This window comes from Mustela nigripes, chromosome 8 (genome assembly GCF_022355385.1).
Source record: "Mustela nigripes isolate SB6536 chromosome 8, MUSNIG.SB6536, whole genome shotgun sequence".
Lineage (NCBI taxonomy): Eukaryota > Metazoa > Chordata > Mammalia > Carnivora > Mustelidae > Mustela > Mustela nigripes.
Window position 1 is genome coordinate 32,639,365 of NC_081564.1, and position 18,492 is coordinate 32,657,856.

The following is an 18,492-nucleotide window of genomic DNA, read 5'->3' on the forward strand; positions in this document are numbered from 1 at the left end:
ATTGCTATGGCTAGTTTGTCCTTCTGTACAAAATAATGGTATAATTGAAAGCTTTGAAAAATAAAGGGGAAAAAATAATTTTAAACATGTCAACTCATTTATAGTGTTAAACCCATGTGTGTGTATATGTTTTGTTTTTTCTAGAATTTGATATTATCATGGTCAGAAATTCTGCTGGTTAATGGATGAATGTTTTCAGAAAGAGTTCTTTTTGTCTAGTAAAAAAAGGGTGGGGGAGAATGGGAGGGTGGAAACTTATACTAGACCTTATCCCCCTGTCTCTCTCAGTTTATTATGTTGAAGGAAAACAGGCCATTCCTAGAGATGACAAATTGGTGTCTGTGACTTGGGTCATGTTTTGTCTGGTTGGACTATGCAGCATTTTCTGAAGGGAAAAAAAGAAAATAACCAACATTTTGAAAGTGCAGCTCTGACTGAGATATGGAAGTTTCTGGAATCCCTTGAACAATGTGAATATTTGGCAATGCTAGCCCCTTGTTCCTGCAAGGCAACAGTTGACTCAACCACTGTTGTCACTGTCCTGCCAGAGACCATGCCTATCATCAATTCACAGAGAGAGAATTAACTAAGTTTGCTACTGAGGGAGAAAAATAAAAGCAGAGTACCTGCAGGTGTTTTCTGTTTATATGGGATTAAACCTAGAGTTGTGACCCATGATCCTACCTTGAGTAAATGGCCAGCAACTGGGCAACTCTCCAGTCTGTATTATTGATACAGTCAGCTTAATGTATTTTTTTTCATAATTCTTTGTCAGACTTATTCTACTATAGTGTTCTATGTAGTTATAGTACTCCTTGCAGTTGTCCTTGACCCGGTATCCACTGAGCAGTACAAAGGGTTAGTCACACTCTGCAGCCTTCCTCAGTAAGGTCAGACCAAGTTCAGGTCTCTAAGCTAGCAGCCCCGCCCATCCCCCCACCCCCAGGTGGCACCTGCCATCTTCATGGAGCACCAGACTCCATGGGTTAATTACCCATTTCTGCTTTCTACATGCATGTGTTTCAGTTTGTAAGTTGGGCTTAAACCAAGGTTTTCACTTACCAAATAGCTCAAGGAAATACTGTACTCTCTCAAGTGGGCTCTTCCATGCTTTGGCATCTGAATTACAAAGGATAGGCCCAGGAACCAGCATATGCAACTTCTAAAGGTTGAGACACTCAGGTTACAGCCTGGTGTCTTTTCATTACCCATGACTTAACATAAAGAGAAATGAGCAGAATCTGGCTACTGACAGGGCACGTACGCATTCTCACTTCATAACCTGGACTTCCAAAGGTAAAAAAAAAAAAAGCTGGAAAGTTAGTTGTTTTTTTTTTTTTTTTTTAATTTGAATCTATATATGCAGACAGTGTTACAACCAGAAAAGTAGCGCCAGGAATTGGAAAAATGCCTCAGACTCCATTTCTTCCTCACTGTCTCCCATCTGTGGACTTCCCCTTATAGCCTCCGGTCCCAACATTGGAGGGGTGGAAGGCAGTGGGCTTGTGCATGAGGAAATACTGCCACATCACACTACACTCACTTCTGGAGTGTGCTGTGCATGCTCACTGGGTTTTTGGTGGTTTATGTTTCCTCTTTGTGGTGTAGAGCAACTCCCTGATGCAACCCACTTACATGCGACCCATTTAATTTGAACAGGACAGAAAGGATGTTTCACATAAGTGTGTCACTCACTACTTCATGTTTGAAATCAAATTAGTTTTCCTGACCTGTAGAAGACAATCTTGAGGAGAAACCCTGCTTTCACCACTGTGCCAGTTCTTTTCCATTGCTGGTCCTATTCTCCTCAGCCCTCCACACTTTCTCTTGCTTTTAATGTGATATTTCCATTCTTAGTATGACTTTCTGCCTCAGCGTGATGTAAAAGGAAACCATGGGTTACTGAGCTCACGCTGGCAAAATGGTTGCTCAGTTGGTTGCCTGGTTGGTTTTCTGCACCTTCACTATACCCATACTCCAGATACTCTTTGCATTAATTATCTATTACTGAATAGCAAATTATTCCAAATTATTATAGTGGTTTAAAACATTTATTGTCACAGTTTCTGTGGGGCAGGGATCAGGTGTGACTAGGGTGAGTTTCTCTGGCTCAAGGTCTCCAATGAGGTTATAGATAAGCTGCTGGCCCAGGCTGTGGTCTCATCTGAGGGCTCACCTGAGGAGAATCTGCTTTCACCCACACCCACATAGTTATTGACTGGCCTCAAGTTCTTGCTGGCTACTAGCCAGAGACTAACAGTTCCTTGCCTCCCAGACCTCTTCTTAGGGCAGTTTATAACACGGCAGCTGGCTTCTCAGAATGAGCAGGAAAATGAGAGAAAGTAGCCAAGGCAGAAGTCACGATCTTTTTAAACTTGATCTTGGAAATTTTATCCCATCCCTCCTATTTGTGAGTGACCCATCGGAGGTCCCACCCACACTCAAGGGGAGAGGAATACATAATCATGAGGTAGGATCATTAGGAACCATCTTACATCATCTCTTAAGTTCAAATTTTCTTTCTGGGATTTCTGAGTGCAGGATTCCATTACACTGACCAGGCAGCACTTACTGAATCTGTTTAAATCTAAAGGCTTTGTTCGTTGGAAATCATCTCTAAAATCTTAAATAAAAGTCTATGTTAAAACCATATATGTGTTACACTGCTGGAGACATTTATCCAGAGTTTAAACATTAGCATCAAGTTATATAAATTATCTCTCTATCTAGAAAAGAAAGAGGAAGAAGAGGATGAGAAGGAAGAATTTGAGGAGGAAAGGAGCCATGAGGAGAAACGAAGCATTAAAGTTCACGCCATGGTCTCTGTGTTCCAGTTTATTATGAAACAAAGTTACATCTGTGCCCTCATTGCCATGATGGTATGTATGAGAGGGGACAGTCGGAATGCTCCACAAATGCCCCCACAGCCCTCTCGTGGCTGGCACCAGATTCTAATCTCCCTAATGTCTCAGTGGGGGATGGTTGGTTTATTTTTATTTTTCTTGGGATCCTCATACTACAGACTTCAAAATCCTGTTCTGTTCTATTTAACCTCTTTTTAAATATTAGTATATTTCTCCCAAATTAGCCTGTCAAATGTGATTGTTCCTTTTTTGTCAGTTTAAAAGGATCTATTGCAGTCCCCCTCGGTGGCTAAGTCGGTTAAATGTCCAATTCTTGATTTCAGCTCAGGTCATGATCTCAAAATTGTGAGATCAAGTCCCACATTGGGCTTTGCCACAGGTGTGAAGCCTGCTTAAGAGTTTCTCTCCCTCTACCCTCCCCCTGCTCTCTCCCTCCCTCTATAAAAAAAATAATAATAATACATTTTTTAAAAATTAAAAGATCTATTGGGTAGTTTCTCTGTATGGTATTGAAGGTGTCCAAAGTTAACAATGACCGCTTTTATTTTCTTCAGACAGTGAGAGTTACCTTCACATCTTACCCTAAATTTGAGTGAGACTTTACTCCATCTTAGCTGCAGTAAATTTTTACCAGTATGAACGTCAAGCAACCAGAGTACCCAAGAGCTTTTCTGATTGTGCGCACTCATTTGATGTGTGTTTATATTTGCTTCTTCCATCTTGGGCATCACAGCTTCAAAAAAATAGTCCTTTAACCTAGAGATAGAAAATAAAAGACCGTCTAAATTATAACCTTCTTAAAAACAAGCTTGTATGAGAAATCTGATTTATTTTTGAAATGCCTACCACTTAACTAACACAAAACTCTTCCCTATTGGGGCAGGTGGCTCAGTTGGTTGGGCATCTGCCTTCAGCTCAGGTCATGGTCCCAGGGTCCTGGGATTGTGTCCTACATTGGACTCCCTGATCAACAGAGAGCCTGTTTCTCCTGCTCCTTCTATTATTTCCCTCCATTGTGCTCTCTGGCTCTCTCTCTCTCTCTCTCTCTCTCTCTGTCAAATAAATAAATAAAATCTTCCAAAAAATGACAAAAATATTCCATATTTAGTTGTCAATGGTGAGATCCCATGACAACTTTGATGATAAAAAATGAAAATATTCTATACCTCTAAAGGGGAAATACCTAAACACAATTTCTCCAGTCACTCCCTCAAGATGTCTTCCAAATGTACCTGCAGGTTTAGTCAATGTCAGCTTCTCGTAAGGACCACTGTGCATCTGAGAGAGGGATGGCAAAGAGAAAGCTCCTAGAAATTAAAGATGGCTCATTTAGTGATTACAAACTCTGTTCTTTAAATAATATTAATTCTGTGCTCTTGGTACCTTTTGACATTTTTGATAAATCAACCTCTAATTTAAACTGTAATAAAATTCTAATTTTAAAATACCAATTATAAATGAAATATACAATTCTGACTCTGAACTCAATAGAGTATCTATACATTTTTCTTCTTTCTAAAAATAAGCCAGTTCAGTTTGATCTTTTTTTTAAAGATTTTATTTATTTATTTGACAGAGAGTGAGTACGTGCACAAGCAGCGGGGAGGACAAGGCAGAGGGAGAGGGAGAAGCAGACTCCCCAGAGCAGGAAGCCCAATGCAGGGGGGGGACCCTGATATCATAACTGGAGCTGGAGGCAGATACTTAACCGACTGAGCCACCCAGGCACCCCTAGTTTGGTCTTTGTAAAGGTCTTTGGTCTTTATAAAGTTTGATCTTTGTTTCTTTGTAAAGAAATAGAGCTTAAAAACAAAACAAAAAAACTTGGAATACACATTTTGCTACTTAGTAGAAAAAATCTATTGTAAAAACAACGTAACAGAGCAGATCCTTCATTAAAGACATGCCCTTGTCTGGTGCCATTTTCATTGTTTTAACGGAGCCATAATATTAGTGTCTTTAAAAGTGCCTGCCTCCTACAGAAGCAGGCTACTGCAATAGAATTTTAATCACAGACAGAAAGGACAGTCGTGGGGAGCCAAGTCTGTTAGAATGATACATGTATTTATTCAAAACTATAAAGTACAAATTTGCTACACTATCAGGCAATCTGGAAACTGAACGTAATGCAGAAATGGCCAAACCACCACACTGAAAGGCATAGGTGACTTAGACACTATTAAGGAAAGAGGCTTAAAAAAATTCCTCTTAACTTATTTTCCTTCCTCTATCACCCTCACCTTCCCAAGAGTAGTTTGTGGGGAGGAGGGGGACAATCTACTAGAATTATGATATCTCTGAAGATAAGATTATTATTCTCCTGGGTCACACACAAAAATGGCAGTCTCGTCTGCATTTTATATTGGGATAAATGCATTAAATACACTATTTAATGCAAATGTAAAAGCATTTAATGTTACTTAACTTCCGATAAATAATACTTCCAAGAAATCATATTTTCATGAAAATAATTCAGCCTTGCTAGTAGTTATCAATCACGAATCTAATTTTAATAAAAACAATTTTAATATCCAGTTTGTGTTTATCATATGTTTCAACCAAAAATTTTAAATAATCCGCCCCTTAAAAAGCTAGTTGACCTTTAGAACAAGTTTGCAAATTGCTGAGAAGAAATAACTGTTCCATGTTGACTTCCTTTATCTTAATACTTCTCTATTTTCCAGAAACAAAAGAGACTTGTAAAACATTTTGGGCTTTCTAACTAACTCCTGGTGATTCATGATATTCAGGAATACAATTGATTTCAATTAGGCTCAAATATATCTAGAAAATTCTTTTAAATGTCTTTTAACAAAGATTTATTATCAAAGATTATGGTAAGAAAGGATAGATTTCTGGAAGTTGTTAATAGTCTTGAGCCTGATTTAGGTATTGTTCTGGTAGCTGCCCTTTATGATACGTTTCTGATTCTTTGCAAATTTCATGTGAATGGAAGGAGATGTATCATTTGTCCAATGAGTCTGATGGCTCTTTAATCCTACCCCTTGCAGGACAGAAGCCAACGCTGACCTTCAAATGAACTTGGTTTTATTGTTTGGAGTGTGCGGAAGCCAAAGACACACCTTCCTTGTGTAAATTTTGTAATTTCTATGGTGCACATCTTCTCAGATAATCCCAGAGTGATCTCTAATGCCCGACTTGTGTGCTTACCCTAGTGATGCCCATGATTTCCATTTCAGAGCCCAGCTATGACCACATTGACCTGCCACTCTTAAATGACTTAAATCACTCTCAAGCTAGTTTGGAAAAAGAAGGGATGAAGCACTTACAGTTGCTTTCAATACTGTAAAGTGCAGTGAAGATGAAGACCTTTCTACCCAAAGGGGAAAAAATTTAGAAGGAACACACCGATGCCCTTGGCTCCTTTCCCTGCAGGAAGTTAAAAAACAATGTTCTTGGCAAGATCAGTCTTTCTCTTCAGTTTGTCCCTATGCCCCAGGTTGGGATGTCTCTCCGTGATTTCACCACTCCCTCCTCTCCCTGGATTGAATATTATTCACTTTTTCCTTTAAGACAACTTCTAAGTCAGCAGAGGGTGGGGACTTCACATTGCACTCACCATCGTTGTGTTGTCTCTTTCCTTCTCCCTCAAGGCTTGGAGCATTACCTATCACAGCTGGTTGACCTTTGTGTTGTTGATTTGGTCGTGCACCCTTTGGATGATTCGCAACAGAAGAAAATATGCCATGATCAGCTCTCCTTTCATGGTTGTCTACGGAAATCTGTTGCTGATATTACAGTATATATGGAGTTTTGAACTTCCTGAAATTAAGAAGGTCCCAGGGTTTTTAGAAAAAAAAGAGCCAGGAGAACTTGCCTCCAAGGTAAATGAATAGGAAAACAAGAAAACAAAATGTTGAAACAAATCCACAATAATCATAAGAAGCATATCTGTGCACAGACTTACTCACATGGGTTCCAAATATTTGACGCTTTACAAAAATGAATAGCTTAAAAATTCTAGGAAACAATTTATATTACTTAATGGTCTCTCTAATATTATAACACACTTTCATATTTTATTTACAATAACAAGGCTCTCCACTGAGAGGAAAAATACTGTCTTCTATATTTTAATGTCAATTACACTATAGTAGAATTTACAAGGGGAAATAAGAAAATACAGGGTAAAATGTGTGTAAGCGTTAGAGGACTTTCTTTGATCTCCGTTTTTCAAAATAGGCTGAATGCATTGTTGTTACAGGTAATCATTGATTATTAGTAACAACATTTTTTATTCAATTATATCTTCAAAAATGCTGTTAGCAGCAAAAATTGAGTATGACACTTCTGGTTTTTCCTTCTGCAGATTATATGGTATGCCTTCATAGGTAGCAACAAGGTTCATGATCTCCCAGTAGTCATTACTTTCATGGCTTGTTTTAATACCCTTGACTTCAGATTATGTGCCCCAACCTTTCTGTTTTGTGGACAGTGTGGTTGACTCTAAACCATATGTGTCTGTTGTGTTGATGACATTGTGTTAAGACCTGTGAGAGCAGTCCTGTGTCATTACTCCCCAATCCTTAAACACCTTTCTCCTCCAGGGAGAGAATCGTTCTCTGAAAAGGACATGAATTTATATTGCACGAAGCCCAAGAAAGCAAGCTCCTTTCTTACAGGTTACCAAATACCCCATATCCAAAGCAACTAGGCATGAACAGGGAACTAGTAAACCAAGGATTGGTTCTCATAACAGACCTTTTGGTGAAGTTTATTGAGGTAGAGGAGAAACTCCCAACAGGTAAATAGTGATAACAGAAATTAGCTCATAACCCTCTGTGTTCACAGACCATGGCAACCTCCTTCCTTTCTCTCTCAAACCCCCACCCCATGCTGACAGTCCCACAGAGTTTTTCACCGATAATTCACATTAGTCTCACACTCTTACCCACTCCTTCTCTCCCTCCCTGACCTTTCCCTTAAACACACACCCAAAACTGAGAAGTTAGTCTTTTCTTTATAAGAGAAATTCAAAACCTCATCTTTTGACTACGCAAATCCATTCCAGCCTGGCTTGGAATATTGGTGAGACATCTGGAAATTATCCCAGCTAGCTGGTTGAACAACCTCCTGCCTAATCTAAGATGAACAGCTCTTGAAGGTCTGGGAACACTGTTGGAGAATTAGATGTATTACTTGTAAAACAAAACAAAAAACAAAACAAAACAGTGTTATTCTGAAGAAAGTAGGGTCTCCACTTATATTTTAATGTACCCAGGAGCTAAAAAAAAAAAATGCAAGTCTTTATCACAGATAACAACACAACCTAAGATCATAAAATATCATGGTGACATTTGTCAAAGTACTTTATTAAACACACTCTTTGCCAAGTACTGAATGGGTCACTGTGATGGAAAATGAGAGGAAAGAAAGAATATGTCCCGTGACCCCAGAGGTCTGACCACTCTGGGAAAGTAAGACTCAAATCTTTGGTAACATCCTTCAGTTGCTAGTGAGTCTTCTCCACTCCATCAACTACACCAACCGCATTTTCTAAATCGGGCTTGTCGATCACCTTTTCCAGGAAAGGGGTCTCATCCACCACTGAGCATTGTCCTAAGCTCCTTAGACATGCACTAGAGAAACAGATTCCTTTCCCAAATTGCAGCCATAGTTCAATTTGTTGTGACTCCCAGAAGTTGAATGCCAGGTTTTCAGTAATGGAGGCACTCTGGATCTTGGCTTCCATTGGCCCTAAACATGTTGTCCCAGACTGACTGGGACTGGTTTATGCTGAAGGCAAAGAAGTGGGTAATTTATGGACCATCAAGTGGGCAGTTATTTCACTAAAACTGACCCATTCATTTGTCTATTTCTTTTCATGTCTTTGGCAAGTATTTATTAAAATCATACTATGAACCACAGTGAGATGCCACTTCACACTCAGCAGGATGCCTAGGATCAAAAAGGTAGACGAGGGGTACCTGAGTGATTCAGTAGGTTAAGCATCTGCCTTCAGTTCAGATCATGATCTCAGGTTCCTGGGATCGAGCCCAGCATAGGCTCCCTGTTCAATGGTGAGTCTGCTTCTCCTCCTTCCCCTGCTCCCTTCCTCTGACTCACTCTCTCTCAAATGAAAAAATAAAATCTTAAAAAAGAAGAAGAAGAAAGCAGGCCATAATAAGTGTTAATGGAGAAACTGGAACCCCATGCTGGGGGGCATGGAAAATGCTGCGGCCACTTTGGAAAACAGTCTCTCAGTTCCTCCAAAGGTTAAACGCAGAATTGCCACAAGACCCAGCAACTCTGCTCCTAGGTTTTATACCCAACAGAACTGAAAGCCTATGTCCACACAAAAACCTGGCCATGAATGCTCATAGCAGTATTATTCATAATAACCTCAAAAAAATGTAACCACCTAAATGCCCATCAACTGAGAAATGAAATGCTGTCTGTACAATGGAATACTATCAAATAATAAAAAGAAGTGAGGTGCCACAACAAGAATAAGCCTTGAAAACATTATGCCAAACAAAAGAAGCCACCGACCAAAGAATGTTTAGTAAGTAATGCCACTTATAGAAAATGCCCGGATTAGGCAGTCTGTACAGAAAGTAAAGTAGTGGTTGGCCAGGACTGAGGTGGGCAGGAATAGGGTGACTGCTCTGGGGCTTCTTTTGGGGTGATGAGAATATTCTACAATTGACTGCAGTGTTGGTTGCACAACTGTAACTTTGTAAAAGACCACAGAGTCACACACTCTAAATGGGTAAATTGTATATGGCGTGTAAATTGTATTGCAGTAAAGCTAGTACAAAACAAATACTATGTACTAGGTCCTCTATCTCCTGAAGAAGGTGCTCCCCCAAAGCATCAGCTTCCCCTCTGCCCCCAGCCCTCCACAAAACCTTAAAATACAAGTGTGGACACTTAAAACATTTCTTCCTTCAGCGTTGGGAGATGAATAGGGTATTAGAGGGTTCTGTTTTCCGGGATGAAGTGTTCTTTTTCCCCATCTGTGGAATTCTTCATCCCAAGGAACATCGCAAAGTCAACGAGTATTACGGAAGAAATATGTCTTCCTGTTGTAATTGTGCTCATGTCACAGTTGGGACAGGAAAGCAAGGACTTTCTCCCCTCCTGGGAGACCAGTTGCCAAAGCTGACTTCCGGCCCAGATGGAAGTAGTTTGGGCTGTCGGGACACCTTCCCTGGGCCCCAGCTTGCTGCCAAATGTCCTCCTGGCCCTCAACACGCTTGTCCGTGTCTTCAGCAAAGGGGATTTCAAGCCCAGTGACTTTCAGGTGAAATCCAGTGTCTGCCCGACTGTCTCTAACGGAGAGGCTTATTTATGGTGTTTCTGCTGAAATGTGGTGAAAATGTTGTATATGTTGAATTGTATTTACATTTCAAATGGGTGGCTTAATTCTTAATTCTTAATTCCCTGCTTTCAGATACTTTTCACCATTACTTTTTGGCTCCTGCTGAGGCAACACCTCACTGAGCAAAAAGCTCTTCAAGAGAAGGAAGCTCTTCTATCAGAGATCAAAATCGGAAGTCAGGAAAATGAAGAAAAAGGTAAATTAGTGGGACTAGAGAGTTTTGTGCTCAGCAAATGACAGAGAGAGGACACCCCACATACATCAGAAAGCCTCTGTGCTTCAGACCAGATAAAAGCTGAGCGTGACCTGGAGTGATGGAAAACCAGGGCCCCAGTGGGGACGATTTCGTGCGCATGCGGGAGCTCACAAAGAGCTTTTGGAAATGCGTCTGCATTCCATCCTCACAAAATTCATTCCCACTTAAGGGAAGAAGAAAAAGGTTCAGAGAAGTTAAATGCTTTATCCAAGGTCACACTTTCAGAGTCCTGACACAATCAGAATTTGAAATTGATACCGTCCTTTTAATTTGTGTTATTGTCATGCGCGGGGGACGCCTTATTCATAGGGATGCATTTCAAGACCCCAGTGGATGCTTACCACCGCAGATAGTACTGAACCCTGAAGATACTTATGTCGTTCCCTGAACATCCAAGACTATGATAAAGTTTAATTTATAAACTAAGCACCATAAGACATGAACAACTACTACTAAGAAGAATTATAATAATACTTGGTAATAGAAGTTACGTGAATGTGGTCTCACTCTCTCTCAAAATATCTTCTTGTGGTGTACTCAGCCCTCTAGTGAGGCTGGGGGATGAGAAAATGCCCATGCGTTGAGACGAGGTGAATGACACAGGCAGATGACATTAACATTAGGCTGTTATTGACCTGACCATGTGTCAGGAAGAGGGAGGATCACCTGCTTCCAGACTGTGGTTGACCTTGGGTAACTGCAATGGTAGAAAGCAAAACCATGGAATGGAGGGCAGGGGGAGTCCCTGTTCTTAATTTTCTAGATCCTGTAGTACTCAAAGCTTAATTTTCTAGATCCTGTAGTACTCAAAGTCATTGGATACTGGAAATTAAGTTAGGTATTATAAAAAAGATGAGCATAAAATATTCCCGGGTTCATAGCTTTTAAACTGTATGAAATTCAAAAGTTGATTATGATTGGGTATAAACGCTGCCTGGTTTACTGCAACCGTCTAAAATCATTCAAATCACAGAGTAACACAGACAACGTAGACTTCCATGCCCCCCACCTACTCACGCATCACATGGTCAAAGTGTGGCTCTGGGTGGGGAGCTAACTAAGTGTAACTGCAGGGTCTTCTATTTTGAAGATGACGAGCAAGATATACAAACAGAAGGAGAGCCTGAAGAGAAGGAGGAAGAGGAAGCCAAGGAAGAGAAGCAAGAAAGAAGGAAGGAAGAAGAAGAGGAGGTGGAAGAAGATGATGACCAGGACATCATGAAGGTCCTGGGCAATCTGGTGGTGGCCATGTTCATCAAGTACTGGATCTACGTCTGCGGAGGAATGTTCTTCTTCGTCAGCTTCGAGGGTAAAATTGTGATGTACAAAATCATCTACATGGTGCTGTTTCTGTTCTGTGTGGCCTTGTATCAGGTAGGTATACCATCGTCTTCTGTCTTTTTCTAATCCTGGTAGCCAGCCCAGGAATACATGGGAGCTTCCTTTGTTGAGATTCTAAATGATTGTCATCCCAGGAATGTAGTATCTAAAGTGATCAGTGCACAAAGGCAAATGAAGAAGGCCTGGAAGGGGAAATGACTGTCTTCAGCGTATATGTTATTTTAAAATTGGGGGTTCTTCAAAAGTAAAAAACAAAAAGCAAAAAACAAACAAAAAAAAGCTTCATGAGTTTTTCAAAACTTCTTGATTAAAAAAAAAAAGAAAACCTGTGTAACTAAATTCATTTTTAATTTCAATTTTAAGTCCACATTTAATGTCAATTTTCGATTTTAATTTCAATTTCAATTTCATTTTTTAATTTCACTGACTGTTCAACAGCCAGTGAAGAACAGCGGCTGGGTAATCTAAAATATGGGTTGAACCAGTTCACTTGTACTTCAGACTTTAGGATCAGGAACCTCTGTGTGTGTATAATACATCACCTTCTTTAGTATTTTATCCATTAGATTTATGGAAGATTCCACTAAAATATAAGAAGATCTCCACCAATTCAGTCTTAACTTACAGAAAAATTATTGCTCAGTGATAGAAACAAGTGTAACAGGACACTGTTCTTGCAGGCAGCCAATAGAATAAATGAAATAACTACACTAATTCACCTGTAGAGACAAAAGTATCTCAACCGACATTGATGAAGTTTTTAAATACTGGAATCTCAAAATGGAGGCAGTTTTTTCTCCCAGCAATAACTACCACAATGCTGTCATTGAACGCCTCCCATAGACTAGCTTATAATTATGATGATTTCATCCTCTTTCCAGCTTTCAAAGTAGGTACTTACAGAGGAGGAAACAGAAGCTCAGAAGGGTCGAGCGACTTAACCCAAGACCTCGTTAGCAACTCTCATGGTCCTGAGGTTCTAATCTGGACCCAGCTGCCTCTATGAGGAACAGAGCCTCAAAAGCCAAAAATGAAATATATTTGATTTTTGAGTACTTGTCAACATCATCACTTGTCATACTTGAATAAATCAGGTGCTTTTGTAAGTTTGTTTTTTTTTAATCAGTTCTTTTTTCTTGTGTGTTTTTTGATGTCTGATTCACAGGTGCACTATGAATGGTGGAGGCGAATCCTAAAGTATTTTTGGATGTCTGTGGTGATTTACACAATGCTGGTGCTTATCTTTATATACACATATCAGTTTGAGAACTTCCCAGGCCTGTGGCAAAATATGACCGGATTGAAAAAAGAAAAGTAAGCAGTTTGGTGTAAAATGGGCTGTGAAAGGGACAGATGGCGTGAAGATTTCCATGCATCTTGTTCAAACATAGTTGGGGAGGTTCTAGTAAACTGTGAAGTCATCACTGTCTGTAAGTTCCTTGAGAACAGGTCCTTCTGTGGTCTCCCTGCCAAGCCCTAGGCTTGACACGTAGAGTATGTACTTAATGACTATTAACCAAAAGGTGCATTTTCAACCCCATTTGAATGAAATAACTTTTAAAAAATATATATTTTATTTATTTATTTATTTGACAGAAAGAAAGAGAGATCACAAGTAGGCAGAGAGGCAGGCAGAGAGAGAGGAAGGGAAGCAGGCTCCCTGCTGAGCAGAGAGCCCGATGCGGGGCTTGATCCCAGGACCCTGAGATCATGACCTGAGCTGAAGGCAGAGGCTCAACCCACTGTTTCCTGTGAAATACCTGCTTCATCATTCATCACTCATGCCTTCTACTTCCCAGTTGAAGTTACGCTCAGCAGTTCAGTTGATTCCTAGGCTTATGATAAAAAGCAGCAGCCTCTCCTTGCTTATGGAGCTGGCTGCGAAGATTCTAAGGAGTACTTGAGGCCATAGCAAAAGTGCTAGTGGACTAATGAGGAAATCATTATTCACGTGCACATAATAGATCTGTGCATGTGCTGTGTTCTTTTATGATTTGCTGCTGTAAACTTCTGGAAGGAGTTACCAGAATGGGGCACGGAGCTGAATGAGTATACTGAGGTGGGAAAGAGAAAAGCTTAAAAGGAAAGGTTCGCCATGTAGCTAGGCTGACCCATCTTTAACATTTATTTAACAAATATTTATCAAATACCTCCCATGTGCCAGATACTGGCTTGGCCTGGGGACCCATCAGGAAGCACGACAGACAGAGCCTAAGCACTGCAGAGTTTATGTTCTAGTGGAGGAGACCAAAAATCAAACAAACAAACAAACAAAAACAAAAAAAAACCCTACTTAATATGCAAATTAATTAATTAATTAATTAATTGTGGCAAGTCTGTGCAGGCGACAAAAACAGGGCGAGGTAGTGAACAGTGAGGGTACAAACTGTAAACGGAGTGGTCAGGGCAGGCTTCCCTGAGGAGGTGCCATTTAATCTCCCCCTGAAGGGCTTAAGAAAAGTGTGAGTTGGGTGTGAGATACGGAAAAGCATCCCAGCAGCAAACAGGAAGATCCTGAGACAAGACTGAGTTTGGCACAAGGGAGGAAGCCGGGGACGTTTCAGCTGCCGGGAGCAAGGGGGACAGTGGACAGAGCCGAGGTGGAGAATGCAGCCAGACACCGGGGATGGGCAGGGCTTGTCGGCGTTTTAATCTTGGTGACATTTTTAAGTCTTTAAAGAACTCCTGACAGGCTGAAAAAAAATGTGCTATCTGAGGGTGAGGGTAGAAACCACAGGGCGGGTTAGCCAGCAGCAGCACGAGTCCTGTGAGAAATGATGGTGGTTTATCTAGAGCAGGTGATGCAGAGACAGATAACAGAAGGGGGCAGCTTCAAGAGATGTCTAGGAGGCTGAAGGAAATGTGGATGAATGTGCTATGAAGGCAAAGAAAGGCAGACTTTCTGATTTCAGAATGTGGCACAGGGTAGACAGTTATACAGGGAGGACTCCAGTTGTGGGGGGGCAGGGGTGCAGGACAGCGTGACTGAGCAAAACTGGGAAATCAAGAACACTGTTTGGAAGACACTCAATAAGAAATAACTATAGGAAAAAACAAAAACAAAAGAACTTCTGTTAGATATTTGGGCATGAGAGTCCACAGGAGAAACCAGAGCTGTAAATGCATATTTGAGTCACTGGTGCTAAGATGGTGTATAGAAAAGATAGTGTCCAAGTGGGACTTGTGAGATAACGTGGGGGGGAAATAAGCTGGAGAAGATACTCAGCACTGAAGTCTGGGGCTATGTCACATCTGGAGGTCCAATTAAAAACAAACAAACAAACAAAAAAAATGGAGGAAACAGTGACAGAAGAGAAAAACCAGGCCAGTGTGGCGGCACCAAGACCAGAATTGTTTCAAGAAGGACTAGAGGCAGAATTAAACAAAGACAGAGAAGCAGTCACTGAATTTAGCAATATTGAGGTTGTTTCTGACCTCTGGGAGAGCAGGTCAGTTGGATTGATGGAGACAAAAATCAAAGTCAATGCACGGAAGTGGGGGTTGCAAGAAATGGTATAACAGGGTGGTGAAAGAGGGTGATGTGATCCACAGCAAAACCAATGTGCCTAAGAAAAGCACTCTTGGGGGCCTGGGTTAGCTCAGTTGGTTAAGCAACTGCCTTAGGCTCTGGCCATGATCCCAGAGTCTCAAGATCGAGTCCCGCATCAGACTCCCAGCTCCATGGAGAGTCTGCTTCTCCCTCTGACCTTCTCCCTTCTCATGCTCTCTCTCTCAAGTAAATAAGTAAAATCTTTTTTTAAAAAAAAAGGAAAGAAAAGCACTCGCTTTCTGTTTTGTTTCATTTTGTTTTGTTTTACAGGCTGGAGGATCTTGGCTTAAAACAGTTTACCGTGGCAGAGCTGTTCACTCGCATCTTCATCCCCACCTCCTTTCTTTTGGTGTGCATTTTACACCTTCACTACTTCCATGATCGGTTCCTGGAGCTCACAGACCTGAAGTCCATTCCCAGCAAGGAAGACAGCGCCATCTACAGGTGAGTGCTTGCAAGAAGCACGAGCCTCTTGCTCTGGGCAAGACAGCTTTGACTCACTTCAGCGGGGAGGAGCCCCCTGCAGGAAACCAATAACTAACCTTAGAGTTTCACCCTTGAGCTCTCCGTGGGTGAGTGAAAATAAGAAATGAGAGAAAAATGTGGCGTATTTGATGGCAGTTTCTGAAACATTACGTAGTGACTCAGGACTGGTTAATACCAAGTGATCTTGATCCTCACGTGAGTAGATTTAAAATAGCTGCGTGGATGCAAATACTTTAAGAGTTGGTGGTGGATATTTTGTGTCTGGGCTGTGATGTGTTTTTAGAACATTTAGGAAATCTGGCTGATTCAGAGGATGAGTTTTCTGAGAGCATACCAAAAACGATGGGCAGAATTTTCCTTTCAGCTTTGGAAATGAACTTCGCCTAAAAGGATAAAATCTGCAGTCTACCAGAAATCAGCATGACGTGCAAGGAAATAAAGTGAAGACAGTGTTTGCTTTTATCAGCTCTCTGTTGTCTTCTCATCTGTAAATATATAAATCGCTTACAAGCAACAGATGAGGTATCTCTCTCCCCGCCCGTGTGTGTTGCAACCACAATGGTTTTATCACAAATCTCACAGTCGGGTCTCTCACAGGGAAATTGCAAGCATTCTTCTGATGAACGTTCATGGTGATTTCTCTCTTTGCTTCAGTTTTAGCTGATGACTCAGTTCCTGGAAAAACCCTTGTTGAGCAACCGAGGGAGCAAAGGGCTGTACGCAGGGAGTGTAGATGCCAGCCGACAATCCCCTTAGTCCCCTTGACTTAGCTCTGAACTTTTCAAGGGAAACAATGAGTACAGCAAAAGAAGATGAAGTCTTATTTCATCTCGCACAGTTTATGAACCACTGGACGTTCGGTTTTCTGCTATACTAGGGACTAGAGTCATAGATGACTCCAAAACCCGTCTTTGGTTGTGAAAACCATTTTATAATCTCTATCTGTGTATGGATAGCCAGCAGATTTCTTTTCCATATTCGTATTGTGTTTTTTGGACGTAAGCTGAGTAAGCTTCAGATGCCTTTCAGTCTGTGAATGGCTCCCAACCAGTAGAATCCAGAGTCAACAAGCAACTGTTATTTCTTGTTCTGTCTTGGCTGTATCAATAAGCAAACTCAGCGATTACCTGTCTCCTCCCAATGCCCCGCCATGGTGAGGGCCCTGATGGGGTCAGTGACTGCTCTCAGTGATAATCAAACATTAGGAAAAATAAGGTAGTTATTGGAAGTCTGGGAGCCCCCTAGGAGAGATGGTTTCTAGGCAAACTTGTTAGCAGGAGTTAGCAGGAGAAGTCACCCTAAGATTAAAAGCTTACAAACGCAGCCCTGGCACAGGGAAGTAACATTTATCAGTAATTGTGGAAGTATTTTTTATGACGTTTTTGACATTGCTTGCGAACGCTAGGGATAAAATTTGATATTTAACTCTGAGAGGTAACATGCTTTATCTCATTATAAACCCTCACTATTTGTTCAAAAAGTCTTATTCAATAATCAAGAAAAACCTGTTGGGCAGCAAAGGATATTTGCATGTTTGTAAAAGAAATATCATGATTGGCGATAGCTAATGATGCCTTTAATTTTTTTTTTCTTCTAAATGCCTTTCTTGCCTTGGATCTCTATTTTCTTCTTATTCAGAATTCCTCCAGGATGTAGGCGCTTTTTTCCTGCCCTTGTTTTTATTATCATGTCTTTGAATCTAATGTCACACAATCAGATAGAGATACGGGTTACAGTTTTTCAGGAAAATTGAGATTCTCAGGACCACAGTTTTGCAGAAGACCATGCAGCTCAACAAGGATTGTACAAGCCCAAAGGAATCACAATTTTTGAGACCTAGGGTATGTGAAAATGGAATTTGATCCTCAGAGCTCCCTGGAAGCATGTAGAACATTATTTAATTATGTAGGTTCTGGAAAGGACTACAGTCTCACGTGGAGGTAATTTCTCCCTGTTTCCATGGCTGCTCCACGCACAGCCCTCACCCTCCATACCATGACAAGAAAAGAAAGATCTAAATTATTTGTAGCCATTTGTGGTCATCGCTTGCCTTCCTCGTGGCCATGGTTTAACCCCAAGCATGCCTTAAGCAGTTACTTTTCCAAGAAAACGTAGAGTGATGAGAGGCTATAAAAGACCAGCTACCTAAAGAGGTTAGGAACATGGTTTTTCATTTTCAGTCTTCAAAAAAACAGTTTTCTAGGCCTTAAAGGGTTCAAATCTCAGGTCAAACTCAAGTTCCATGTTTTGGAATTTCCTGCAACAGTGTAATATAAAAGTCCCCAATTTTTAACTCTGAACGTAGGATACACATCCCATCTTTTTGACTAACTTGTTCCCATTCTAGTGTTTTCCTTACTAACAGTATTTTTTGTCCCTGGAGCCGTAATAAATGACCACATTGAGATCAAAATGATGAAAAGAAAGAATATTTACAGAGTTGGGATTGACTGGCATGCTTTGCCTTCTCTGCTCCCACCTCCTTAGTAAATGTTTTCCAAAACTTGGCCCACAAATTGGGAATAATTAATTCATTGTATTCCTTAACATTGATTCCAGTACCGTGGTTTCTGTAAATATCCAGCTGCTGTTTTCCCATTTTGTCCACCATTTGTGTGTGCTGTGTTTTTGTGCACACATAGGTTGTGTA

General features: G+C 40.8%; 1 protein-coding gene across 4 annotated transcripts in view; it reads left to right on the top strand.

Annotated features, from left to right (window-relative positions):
• Nucleotides 1-18,492, top strand: part of PIEZO2 (piezo type mechanosensitive ion channel component 2) — a 454,403-nt gene that overhangs the window by 333,434 nt on the left and 102,477 nt on the right. For all 4 annotated transcript variants that reach the window (XM_059409177.1, XM_059409173.1, XM_059409174.1 and 1 more), the window contains 6 exons: nt 2,731-2,879; nt 6,479-6,709; nt 10,282-10,405; nt 11,556-11,839; nt 12,972-13,120; nt 15,627-15,800. In XM_059409177.1, the coding sequence (XP_059265160.1) occupies nt 2,731-2,879; nt 6,479-6,709; nt 10,282-10,405; nt 11,556-11,839; nt 12,972-13,120; nt 15,627-15,800 (1,111 nt within the window). The remainder of the gene's footprint in view (nt 1-2,730; nt 2,880-6,478; nt 6,710-10,281; nt 10,406-11,555; nt 11,840-12,971; nt 13,121-15,626; nt 15,801-18,492) is intronic.